Source organism: Megascapheus bottae, chromosome 2, assembly GCF_031878675.1.
Source record: "Megascapheus bottae isolate mThoBot1 chromosome 2, mThoBot2.hap1, whole genome shotgun sequence".
NCBI classification, from domain to species: Eukaryota; Metazoa; Chordata; class Mammalia; order Rodentia; family Geomyidae; genus Megascapheus; species Megascapheus bottae.
The window spans coordinates 37,592,469-37,605,475 of record NC_143510.1 but is presented as its reverse complement, the minus strand read 5'-3'; the positions used below and the strand labels follow the sequence as shown (position 1 = coordinate 37,605,475).

Genomic DNA, 13,007 nt, shown 5'->3' with positions numbered 1-13,007 from the left:
TGAGAACAATCTCCTTACATACCCCAGCCTTTTCTGGTGCACTCAATCCTCCTGCTTCAGCCGCTCAGGTTTCAGGTTTTCTTTCTTTTTTTTTTTTTTTTAACTTTTTTTTTATTGTCAGCATAATGTATAGAGGGTTCACAGTTACATTCATCAGATAGTAGGTGCATTACTTCTCACATATTGACACCACTTCTCATGTTTTTGTCCCCATTTCCCTCCCCCCACCCCTTCCCAGGTCTCAGGTTTTCATGCTCAATTTACATGGCACCCTTGAAGTCCTCTTCCCATTTCTCAATCATCCACCCTCCTCAAGGGTTTTCATTTGATGTGTCAAGGTGAGACCTAGATATTGGGATTTTTTAAAGCATCTAAATTACATTCTAAGGTGGACCCAACATGGAAAACCACTGAGAAAGAACAAAGGTCCACTCTTGTGTGGAAAGGCTAACTGTGACAATATTGACTGAGATATTTCTCTATTTTCATTAGAAGGGAAGGAAATGGCTCAATATCTTTTTTTTTCCTGCCACCCTCAGAAGTTTCTGCAACCCTTAGCATGAATAACTCCAATTGACTTTCATTCTACATGAAGGCTTGTCAAGGTCACCACTGGAAAATTCAGTGACAGTTATGTGTAGTCCATATGAAGAGTATATCTATTTTAAGTCTGTACAAAACTCCCTAGAGCTATGGAGATGCCCTGGGCCCACCCAGCTGCTCCCTGTCTTACCTGTGGCCTGGAGCTTTGTACTTGATTACAAGTCCTCCCACAACCCCTATGGTCATCTTTCAGGGGACTGGGGCTTTGAACCCCCAAGATGTCCTTCCCCCTTACATCCCAGGATTTCATTCTGTTCTGCAGGGTCCCTCAATTATCAGAATGGCTCAGGTCTAACGTTGCACCATGTCATAATTGAATTGACTTGTAATCACTGCAATCAAATACACCCATATCGAGGAGGTAGAAAACTGTTCTGATTCCTGGTGACAAAATACACAAGTCCACCTGTGTGTCTTATGTACACTCAGAGCGCATGTCCTGGGGTCACCTGGGGACTTCATGGTGATGTCTGGAACACTCCTGCATGCAGTTGTCCCAGTGACAGCTGGGACACATCAGTTCTGTCCTAGGTTTCTGCACCTGTATGCTAATGAAGGTTCTGGGCCATGTTATGTGAGGGTTTCAGTGCCTCAGTGGAGTCTGAGCAGCTTCCCTGGTGGCTTCCCACTAGATGCCAGCCATATCCCTTTGTTCTGACAACCTGCGAATCTGAAGATAGTGCCTGATGCCTGGAAATGGCAGGTGGGCAGAAAGTGCATTCCTCTGATAGCCACTGGTCTAATTTGAAGCTGTATAGTGTTTTTTGGCTTTATGAAATGATGCAGGCGGTGAGCCACCAACACCCCATAAAGGTAAGATTTTTTGAAGAGCTAAATGTTTCAAAATCAAATGCAGCCAAGTGCTGGTGGATCACATCCCTCATCCTAGCTACTCAGGAAACTGATTTGATGATTGTGGTTCAAAGCCAGTCCTAGTAGGAAAGTCCATGGGACTCTTATTTCCAATTAACTGCTAAAAAGCCATACATGAAGCTCTGCCTCCAGTGGTAGAATGCCAACCTTGTGCAAAAAAGCTCAAGGTCAGCACTCAGGCCCTGCGTGCAAACCCTAGACACGTGCTCACATGAACAGGCACACGCACGCGCGCGCGCGCACACACACACACACAGACCAACTCAGAACAAAATATTTTTTCATGCAAAGCAATGAAAAGGCAAATGTGCTGTACAATCAAAGAAACAACATTTCTGGGTCAGATCTATGGCTTGCCATATTCAAGGAAGGTTTCCTAAGTCACTAAAATATTTCAAGCTAAGGACTCAGATAAAATAAATTCAATTATAGATAAATGGTTCCCCATCTTTAGGTTTTACTTCTAAGCAAATTCCCACATTGTTATAAATCTAAATTTTCATCATCTTGATTTAAATGTGAGTTACTTATGAACAATCCCCCCATTTTGGGTGCAGAAATTCTAAACCTTTACAAGCAAAATTGAAGGAAAATTGTGTTTTATTAAGTTAGGTTTAAACAACTGCTGTGAAGTTTCCCAAATTGAGTTTGCCCATAGACAAGATCCAGACTGGCATTGAATGTATTTGGCTCACAGAGAACAAACAAGCAAATCAACAGAACTTTTTATTATGGAGATTTTTTAAAGCATAACAAATTTTAGCTGAACATGGTGGCATGAGCTTACAATCCCTAGACCCTGAGGAAACTGAGGCAAGAGTTAAAAGTCAGCCTGGACTGTATAATGGGACACTGCTTCAATAAGCCAAAACAAACAGCAAGAACAGTGTGCAAGGAAACCTCCTGTATCCGCCATCCTGCATCTTATCATTTCAACACCAATTTTTTCCTCTCTGTATCTCCTACCCTACCTTTCCTGTATCTTAAAATCAACTTGGTTTCTTCTTGACAATTTATTTATCCTTTAATCTATCAATCTCTTTTTTTATTTCTATAACAAAATACCAGACGCTGGCTGCTTTTTAAAGAATAAAAAAGGTTTACCTAGCTCTGATGAGAGCTCACTGGTGTGTACATCATTCAGCTTATTTATGATAATCTCCAAGGCCATCCTCTTTCCGGCAATTGGCACAATTTCATTCTTTTTTTTTCCAGAGCTGGGGACCGAACTCAGGGCCTTGCACTTGCCAGGCAAGGGCTCTTCCACTGAGCCAAACCCCTGACCCCAATTTCATTCCTTTTTATGGCTAAATAATACTCCATACTGTATATATACATTTGCTTCATGAACTCATTGGTTGATGGGCACCTAGGCTGATTCCATTGCTTGGCTATTGTGAATAGTGCTGCAGTACATATGGGTGTGTAACCGTGTCTACTCTGACTTACATTCCTTCAAGTATATACCGCTTGCTGTTTAGCCAGATCATATAGTGGTTCTTTTCAAAAACTGTGTTCTTGGTTTGACATCCTGCAGTATAGGTCAAACCATCCAGAATTGGTTTGTGAATTGTAAATAATGACAGAAACCACTCCCCTCCGTGAAGGGAGGTGGGTGAGTATCATGGTTTGTTACATAATCAGATTCTCTGCTGAGAACTGAGCTGGGACAAGTGAATCCAATGGCACTGGATAGACATGGGTTTGGGTGGGTTTAGTGTTTAGTGTTGAATGAGAGTCCCAGCTAGGGCTGGCTGTGAGGGTACAGGGACAAAAGACTTCAAGGGCGGTGCTTGAGAGCCCACAGCCTTCCAGTGGAAGAGGAACTTCTTCATTACTGGTGTCCAGAAATCATACCACAGCAGGAACCTGCTGGCCTGGTGGGCAGAATTTTCACATTAGAATCATTAAACCTACTCACATGTATTTTGGTCATATTTGCATTCTAAACACTAGGAAAACCTATGAATAATACATCTTCTGTATCCAGTGTCCAAACATGAAAATGTCACCTATACGTAGATTTAGAAATTTGGGGAAAGTCATCACATGCCCCAAACAACTGTAAATTTTCTCATGCTATTTAGATGAAATCTAATCATTCCAAGATGGGTTAGAAAGTAAAAGAAGACACGCTATGCACCCATAGCTCATGCTTAGAATCCTAGCTATACCTAGGAGCCTGAGATCTGAGGATGATGGTTCAAAGCCAGCCCGGGCAGGAAAGTCTATGAAACCCCAACTAACTAGCAGAGAGATATAAATAGAGGTGTGGCTCAGTGGTAGCTTTGAATAATAAAAATCAAGTGAGATTGCAAGGCCATGAGTTCAAACACTAGTACCAGCACAAAATAAGACAGAATAAAAAAGAAAGGAATACACTTAAATTACTGTGAACAGCATTTGCAAAAGGTAGAGTGAAAAGCCATTAGCAGAGAACTAATCATGTGCCTTTGGACGAGACAAGTTTATATGTATAACATACATATATACATATGTGTATTATATACACACATATAGGTCTTTGTAAACCTTATAAAGTAACTTACAATTTTTAAATCCTTTGTCACACCACGTGTCACTGTGCTCATAAAGGATTAGAACAATTATGCAAATCAAATTCTAAAAATAGCTCTGGATATCCCATAATTCCCCTGGAGCGAAATGCAAATGAAGTGGATGGTGACTGGAGGTTAAAGAATGAAGCACTCTCTCCACAAGCTGTGTGGTCCTTGGGCAGAAGAAGCATCTGTGATGGGTTCTCTCTGCCACACACATCACCAGGCACATGGCTCAGTATTCAGGGGTTCTATTGAAAATTAAAAAGAACACGTGTTAAATGAGAGTGGTATGGAAAAGCATTCATCTCCTGTACATTCTAAGTTTTACATCTCTCTTAGAATTTTGACAAATACTATCAGATTGGCATTGAAACTTTTAACACTGCAAAGCATTTCTCAATGGACAGCATAGCTGTAGAACGTGAAAGCACACATGGCTATCTCCAGGTTCCCACCAGAAAACAGGGTGGGGTTGTTCAGATGACATTTTGTAAGTTTTCCCTCCTAACAATTTAGACAGACTGGCATAGTACAGGTAATACAGATGTATCTGGGGAGTGGCATTTTCCAACAGTTCACATATCCTCCACCTGTTGTCAGCTGCCCATTTAATTTGTAAATGACTAAATTATTCCCTTTAGGAGCCAGGATGTAAGAGCTTTAATTTACCTGTCTCCTTAACATTACTACAAAATGAGATTATTGCATTCATGCCTTGATATTGAAACTTAAGCTCTTTTTTTTTGCATGATTCTTGGTATAATTTGAAATAGTGTCAAGACTTGAGCTTTCAGATGTAAATTTCAAGCTGTTCATTTAAAAAGACACAGGATTGGTCAGGACCCTTCTAAATCTTCCCTCTTTCGACCTGTAAAAATCACAAATGACCCTTCCCTATAGCATAAGCCTGCTGCTCCACTTCTTGGGGAGAGAAGACTGGGGTCCTTTGAGATCACTGGCTCCATGTTTGCTTAGTTCAGACAATTCCAGTCATCAGTGTCTTTGCTGGCTCTCCTCAGAGCAGACCTTATGTAACAAAACCTCCACCTTAGAACGCCTCCACTCCTTACTTGCTCTTGTATACTCGCAGAGAATTAGGACAGAAAACTTTGACGAGAGAGAAGTCTGTGGTTTTATTTCACTTAGAGAAATGCATTTCTAAACAGATTCAAGAGTGAAAAGAGCATGGAAAAGAAAGACTAGAAGAACTCAGGCAGAGGGGAAGATGAGACCTGAACTATTTTTCCTCCCTAAATTGGGTAAGGAGAAATGTGCACGGCCCAGGGCTTTATTCCAGACAATCCACCCTGAAGTCTCGTCTCTTCCTTAGCTCAGGTTCTCCATCTCTGTCCCTCTTGGCCTCTGTCTTGCTCTGCCCTTGCCAAGTTCCTCCAGTCACTAGCTGGCTAGGTTCTTAGACAAAAACCGCATCTCCCCATTCCTGTCTCTTTCTGCATCTCTCAAAACTGAGACTGGCTTCTTGCTAGCTTTCAGAATCTATCAAGTGGATGGATTCCGTTATGTCATTTTCCAGATTCATGTAATTCAATTTACAATATAAAAAATTGAAACATACACAGATCAAAAAGATATTATAAAGTGCAATTAAACAACTGGCCTAGTAATAAATAGTGTAAAAATCTCTTTTCTTTCTAGCTAGAGTAGCCTGGATAATTAGTACTAGGAAAGGATAATCTGATAGTGGGAAAGCAGAAAATAAATGTCTACTTAAAAAAACTCATAAGTATAGTTCCAAGTTGTCAGTCATACTGGTCAAGGAATGGAAGAAGGGGACAGAGCAGTTTTAAGTATTTACTTCGGTCTTCTGATGTTATGGCTGAAATGATAGTTTTTATCTGAAACCAGTAATATAGAGGTTCAATGTTTGTTCTCTGGTTAGAAAAGAAGAAAAATAAAATAGATGGCTTCATTTTTTTCTTTTACTTTTTTTCTTTTCCATTCTGCCATTTCTAGTGTTGATAATGTCAGTCTTCATGGTTTCTAAGATGGTTGCTGTGTCTTAAGCATCACATCTTCATCCAAGAACATCTCAAAAGCAATGGATATGGTGGGGTAGCTGGATCCTTTTGAGCTGGGTTAGAGTATAAAAGCTTTGTCCAGGTTGGAGAAAAGACAGAAAGAACTCCTTTAGATCAAGTTTGATGATTCTTCTAAGCAAATTGAAATGCCTGCAAGGAATTTGGGGTCAGGTGCGTTTTATAACCACAGCCACCCAGGAACACACAGATGACTTTAAATGCTGGTATGACACCAGGCATGGCGTTCAAACCTACTGACTTGAGTGGGTAAATTGGATCTCTTACAGCGTCTGCCCGGGGCAAATGTCTTTCTCTGTAAAGGCTGTATGTTCACCTCTATGTCTACCTACTCTTTATATCTGAGAGCATTTCATGCAGATAGAATACATATAAAGGATACATGTGACTAAAAGTGTTCTCTTCAGGACATTGACAGTGACCCGAGTGGCTGAATACAGAGCCTGGAGAGGGAGGGGAGGAGAAGCACTGGGGAAGGTGCAGAGCCAAGGCTATGGCCCAGGAGTGTAACTCCATGGGAGAAGAAGCCATGTACATGAGTGGCCAAGAAGAATGTCCAAATGTCCAAACCTGGGTCTAGCACTGATCCAATGTCCAGGCAGGATCTGGGGCATAGTTGGGTTGTGGACAGGGATAACTATTAATCCCAGTGGAATGAGAGGATAGGACAGGACTTGGGGAATGGGCTTTCCAGTAAGTGGAAGGACGGAGGGCTGAGGAAAGGCAGAAAGAGTGCCACAAAAGACCTTCTGTGGCAGACAAAGGGTCACCACTCAATCTTTAAGCTTGCAGGGTGGAAGTGGACCCAGAATCCCACAAACCAAATGTTCCACCTGCAAAATTACCTCATCCATCAGACGTAGAACCGAGGGCCCTTCCATTTTTTTGGAGACAGGACCATTGATGTTGTAGAAGGCTGATGGCCAGACCAAAGTCTTGTCAGAAATAATTTTACTTTTATAAAGGACCAAAATAAAAATGGGGTTGGGGTGGAGAAAAGCAAGGGGAGGAATAAGAAAGAAGGGGAAAAATAAGAAAGGAGAGGCAAAATAGGAATAGAAATTAACTTGACAGAACTTGTAAGAATTGGCAAAGTTGCATATTAGATATTTTAGATGATTGTGACTATTGATTTGTTATATGTGTCCCCATTTTGCTGGAATTATCTGTTTTAAAAATTGAATGCCACTAGGTATCAGTGGCTCACACCTGTAATCTGAGGATCAAAGTTGGAAGTTAAGTGTGGGCAGACAAAATAACCAGCACAAAGCAGGACTGGATGTTTGGCTCAAGAGGTAGACTGCCAGCTGAACAATCAAGCTGGGTGAACTTGACACCTGGCACTGAAAATAGAGAAATAAATTCCCCCCCCCCCAACTGAATGTCAATTTTAACAGTTCCAGTCTTTCCATAAAGCTATTTGATGTAAGGTAAAAAAAAAAAGAACAAAAAAATGCCTGTTTTAAGCCTAATAATTCCACACATGGGTATGTCAGTGAAGATTTTCATACAAATCCATTTTCTATTGCCTAGAGTTGAGTGGTAACTTTTTTTTTTTTTTTTGCCAGTCCTGGGCTTGAGCTCAGGGCCTGCACACTGTCCTTGGACTTTCTCAAGGCTAGAACTCTACCACTTAAGCCTCAGCACCACTTCCGGCTTTTTTCTATGTATATGGTACCTAGGAATCGAACCTGAGTCTTGGTGCATGCTAGGCAAGCACTCTACTACTAGGCCAAACTCCAGGCCCCAAGAGTGGTAACTCTTTTATCTCACTGTGCAGTTTAGTATGTGTTTATTTGATTTCTGAACTAAAGCTATTTTCATCCCTGGGATTTGAACTCAGGGCCTTGTGTTTACTAGGTAAGCACCCTGCTATTTGAGCCACCCCACCAGTCCATTATACAGGCTATTTTAATGGAAGTCTTCCCATTATGCATCATACCTCTCCTGGACAGAGAGGTGCACTGCAGCTACAGCCTGTCACTATTGTAGTAAGGAGTTTTCTTTGTTGATTGGGTTCCTTTGCCAGGCTAGGTGCTAAAAATTCTGGATGGCAAATGCCCTTAATGTCCTTTGTTTCTTGAACTAGTGTCACCTTGGGTAGATGGAGGTTTGGTGGAGGAGACTTAGTATATGCGTGCTGGTCCTGGGGCTTGAAGTCAGGGGTCTGGGCACTGTCCCTGAGCTGCTTTGGTCCGAAGCTAGCCCTTTACCAGCTGAGCCACAGCTCTACTGCCAGCCTTTCTTTTTCTGAGTAGTTTATTGGAGATAAGAGTCTCATGGACTTTCCTGTCAAGGCTTGGCTTTGAATGGTGATCCTCAGATCTCAGCCTCCTGAGTAGCTGGATTACAGGTGTGAGCTACCTGTGTCCCACTGAAAAGACTTTTAATTGCTAGGCTGTTAGGTCTGGGTTTGTGGAGATTTTTGGTGAGCAACTCTTGGGAGTGATTTATCTTGATCAATCACATACTTTCAAACTACGAGGAGAAACAGGGTGGGGTTTAGAATATTTTCCAAACAGATGATGTTCTGCTCACATTAACTTTCACAAACAAAATAGAATAAGATTGCCTATTTATGATATTATCTGTCTATATTATCTTACTATTTATCCCTCTTGTACTATTTAATAGTTTATATTTACTCAAAGTAAGTTTCAGTGTATTTATTGTACCCATTATAATGACTATTAACCAAAATGATTACTCTATTGATACTGTTTTAATTATTGATATACTTAAAAAAAAATCTGGCACTGGAGAAGGGATGGAACCCAGTGCCTCTATAATACTAGGCCAGTGTTCCACTCCTAAGCCTGTTTGCTTATTTACATACATGTACACTGTATATATAACACATATACAAATATGTGTTTATCATTTCTTTTACTTAAAGATCAGCTTTTAATCTTGCACACTCAATTTTAAACACTGCCAAAGGTCTTGAAAATGAAAATGTTCAAACTTTAACACCTGAAAGAGAACAGCAAGTACGAAAAGGCTATTAAATACAAGGAACACACTCGTAGCCCTGGCCTTGACCAACAACAGAACCACCACTCCAGAATGAAAATACTGGTATATTTGTGTAATGCCAAGAGAAATACAGATATAAATCCTCAAAACGGAAGGTACATTAATAAAAATGTAGCATTTTAAGCAAAAATTATTATACAGTACTTGCCGAATGTAGTCTTTGTTTCAAATTACAATGTCCAATCAAGAATGTTATTTAAAATTATAATGCTTATTAGAAGTTTTAAACAACCATCAATAGAACAACAGCACAGCCTAACCTAGCGAACACTGTTAGGGAAAAGTTTTGTCTCCTAGAAGGAGGAGTATCACTATATTCCATTCTTTTACACCATGAACAGCACAATCTTCAAAGTGGAAATTAGTTTTGTAAGACAGAAGAACCCCAGGCTTCTCAAAGCACAAACTGTTTCCATAAAAGTACTTTTAACTTTTCATTGGCAATCCCATCTAAACAATGTCGATGTTGTTTCTTCTGCTTTCCAAAACCTTCCCAGTCCTGAATCAGATCAGAACACACAAACACATGCAACACTGTATTTTCTCCACACCATCACTAACCAAAACACTTTTTACTCTTTTTAAAGTTACAATTTTACAGAAATGTTTCCATCCAAGGTTGACAAAATACTGAGAGCAGCTATCAGCTGATGTGTGGTTTGCAGTATTATAAACTTTCAAAAATGACTGCTTTCTACTGACTCTTTAAGTTCAATGTCAGCACTGAAAAAGTTCACAACCCGTGTACAGAACCGGCTTAGCCCTGTGGCCTGTGGCCTGAGATGCAGAGGGAACTAAAGACACCATGCCTGTCCTTCTGCCTCCAACAGAAGACCCTCAAGCAATCCAACTTGCCAAGTCCTCCAGCTTTATTCATTCCACTGCCATGCAAATATAATGCCACTTGAGGTTGTCAAAAATAGCTTCTGTAGAAAACTGGCCATGGTCATTAGGAAACTTTGCATGAAGAAAGTTAGTTTAGCTCTTATTTAAAAAAAAAAAAAAGAGGGCGAGAGAAATTACACATGGAAGAAAAGTTCCCTTCCAGTACAAAAAGCCTGCAGGGCCTACTGTAGAGTTAGGATGACAAGTGGACAGAACTGGAACTGGAACAAGGGACCCACCACCCCTCCCTCCCCCTCACCCCACTCCCTCCCCCCCAAAATCAGGAGTCTGTACAATCCAAGCTTGTATCCACTTTCAGAGTCATTTTGAAGGCAGCTTAGAAAACCAAAAGGAGAACAGAATGGAGACAAGGAAGATCTCTGTCCAAGCCACAGGGAAAGGTTTGGACGGGGTGGGATGGGTGGGGGTGCGGGTGGCGAGGGGATGGGGGAAGGTGGTCCCTCACAACCCAATGCCTTTCAGGTCGCAGGGCAGCGTGGCCTGCGTGGCCTGGGGGCTCTGGCAGCAGGGGAACTGGGCCCTGAAGCAGTCCCGCAGCTCCCGGTTGAAGAGGAAGCACACGACGGGGTTGATGCCAGCCTGGGCGAACGTCAGCCACACGGAGGCCGTCAGGTAAGCCTGGGGGACGGCGCCGGGCCGCACCAGGACCCGCAGGTAACTGGCCACGACGTAGGGCCCCCAGAGGAGCAGGAAGAGCAACGTGACAGCGTAGAACATCTTGCACAGCCGCTTCTCGGTCTTGAACTCCTCCAGCACGAGGAGGCGGCGCGCGCCACGGCCGGGCCCCGCGGGCCGGATGCCCACGAGCGCGGGTGGCGTGGGCCCGCGGCCGAAGCCCGCCGTCCAGTTGGCGGCCGCCTGGCCGGTGGCACCGGGCCCGTGGAAGGTCCAGTCGTGGCTGACGGCGGGCACGAGGCGCGCGGGCCGCATCTTGCGGCGATCGTGGATAAAGAAGAGCAGACGGAGGTAGACGAGGTGCGTGGCGCCCACCACCACGGCCAACAGCAGCAGGAAGCCCAGCGCGCCGGGGGCGCCGTCGGGTCGCTGCTCCAGGGCGCACGGCGCGTCCTCCTCCTCGCCGCCGCCGCCACCACCGTCCAGCACGGGCGGGAAGGCCGCGGCCAGCGCCAGCGCCCAGGCGGCGCACACCAGCATGGCGGCGCACGGCCAGCCGGCCAGTCGCTCGGCGTAGAAGCGGTGGTGCGCGATGGCCAGGTAGCGGGTGACCCCCACGCCGAGCAGCAGGAAGGCGGCGTGGAAGCAGAAGAGCGCGGCCAAGAAGGCGAGCAGCTTGCAGCCCAGCGCACCCGGCGGGGTTCCCGCCGCGGCCGCCGCCCGCCGCGCGGCCAGCATGACGGCCGGGAGGCAGGCGAGCGCGCGCAGCCCGTCGGCCAGGCACAGGTCGAGCAGCAGGTAGTACGGGGCGCGGTGCAGGCTGCGCTCCCGCACGATGAGCAGCGCGAACAGCACGTTGCCCGCCAGGCTCACGCACAGCAGCAGGCTGAGCGTGGCCAGCTTGAGGCCCAGCGCGGCCGCCTCGCCACCGCCGCCACCGCCGCCGCCGCTGCCGCCGCCGCCGCCGCCCGCGCCCGGCTCGCTCGCGTTCGCCATCGCGCTGTCTCCCCCCAGGCCGTGCGCTCCGCCCCGGGGCCTCCCCGAGGCCTCGCCGCTCCCGCAGGCCTCCCGGCCCGCGCTGCTCCGCCGCCAGGGGCTCTCGGTGGGCTCCTCGGGTCGGTGATGACCGGGACTCAGCCTGCACCGGTCCGGCTTCTCCTGGGCTCCCGGAGCCGCCGCCGCCGCCGCGCCACCGCCGCCATCTCAGGAATGGTGCGCGCGGGAGGCGACGGCCACTCCCTGCACCCGGGGCGCCGCGGGCTTCACTGCGGACAGGGCCGCGCGGCCGCCTGCAGCCCCCCGCATCCTCCTCTTTCTCCTCCTCCGCCTCCGCCGCCGCTGCCGCCGCCGCGCCTCTTGGCTCTGCCCCCCGCCGGGCCCGCCGCCGCCGCCGCCGCCGAGCCCCCTCCCCTCCGCCGGAGCGCGCAGCGTGGCCGCCGCCGCCGCCAGCCCCGCCGAGGCATCCCGCGCAGCCCGGGCCCGGCCGGGGCTGGGGGCGCCGCTGCGACAGCTGCGGAGCCGGGAGGCTGCCGGGAGGGAGGCCGGGCCCAGGACGCAAGGTGGCGATAAGGCGCGTTTGGCCCCAGGTAACAAGGGGTCCGGCAGCGGCGTCCTGCGCCCGCGCTGGGGGGCACAGCTGTGAGTTGGGGGTTGGGTGCGTGAGTGGGGAATGGGGAGGGGGTCGCCTGGGGTGGCAGGGCCTGGGGAGGGGGGAGATCGGGAATATTGGAGGTGATGGGGAGAGGAACCTTCCGTCAGAAAGCGAATGGGAATTAAGAGCGATGACAGCCTAGCAGTCACAACCTCAGGTAGTCACTCAGTGAGCCCCATCGTCGGTGGTGGGGTCCTGGGGTCTGTATCTCCAGCCCCAGGATGACTAGAAAGTTGAGTCTCTTTTAAGCTCCACGGGATCCCTGGGGAAACCGAGGCTGGGAGGTGGAGGGGGGCGGGGCGCAGAGCCGGGATGTGGCCGCGCTGGGAGACTTACATTCACTTGGTCCCTTGGGTTCCCAGGGCTGGGCGCACACACAGGGGCAGGTAGGTGTCCACTCTCACTCCTGGCTGAGCCCCGCGAAGCGCCTGTGCAGAGAAGAGCAAGTCCGCATTTTCTCCCCAGTGAACCCCATGCACCTTCTTCCAGAGAGAGCTGTTTTCCTGGCTCTGATCTTTCATCCACAGGAAATTCTCCAGGCAGGGTTCTCTATGCACCTACTGGTGCCCCGTCAGAGCCAGCCAGGGGCCAGGCTCCCTTGGCCTTAGGGCCGGCTTTCTGCGGCCTACCTCACTCCCTATCCTTTCACGCTCATTTCCTTTTGAGTGCAGATACTTTCTCATGGTGGCTTTGTATTTCCTTTTT

At 46.9% G+C, this 13,007-nt stretch overlaps 1 protein-coding gene across 1 annotated transcript; it reads right to left on the bottom strand.

Moving 5' to 3' along the window:
- Positions 1–10,406: 10,406 nt before the first annotated feature.
- Positions 10,407–11,739, bottom strand: Gpr27 (G protein-coupled receptor 27). The gene has a single exon (XM_090324004.1). It carries the CDS (start codon positions 11,645–11,647, stop codon positions 10,478–10,480), a length of 1,170 nt encoding a protein of 389 aa, XP_090180130.1. The 5' UTR covers positions 11,648–11,739; the 3' UTR covers positions 10,407–10,477.
- Between the last annotated feature and the right edge of the window lie 1,268 nt (positions 11,740–13,007).

Excerpts from the sequence above, each read along its gene's own strand:
- Gpr27 (XM_090324004.1), bottom strand. The coding sequence starts at position 11,647 with ATGGCGAACGCGAGCGAGCCGGGCGCGGGCGGCGGCGGCGGCGGCAGC.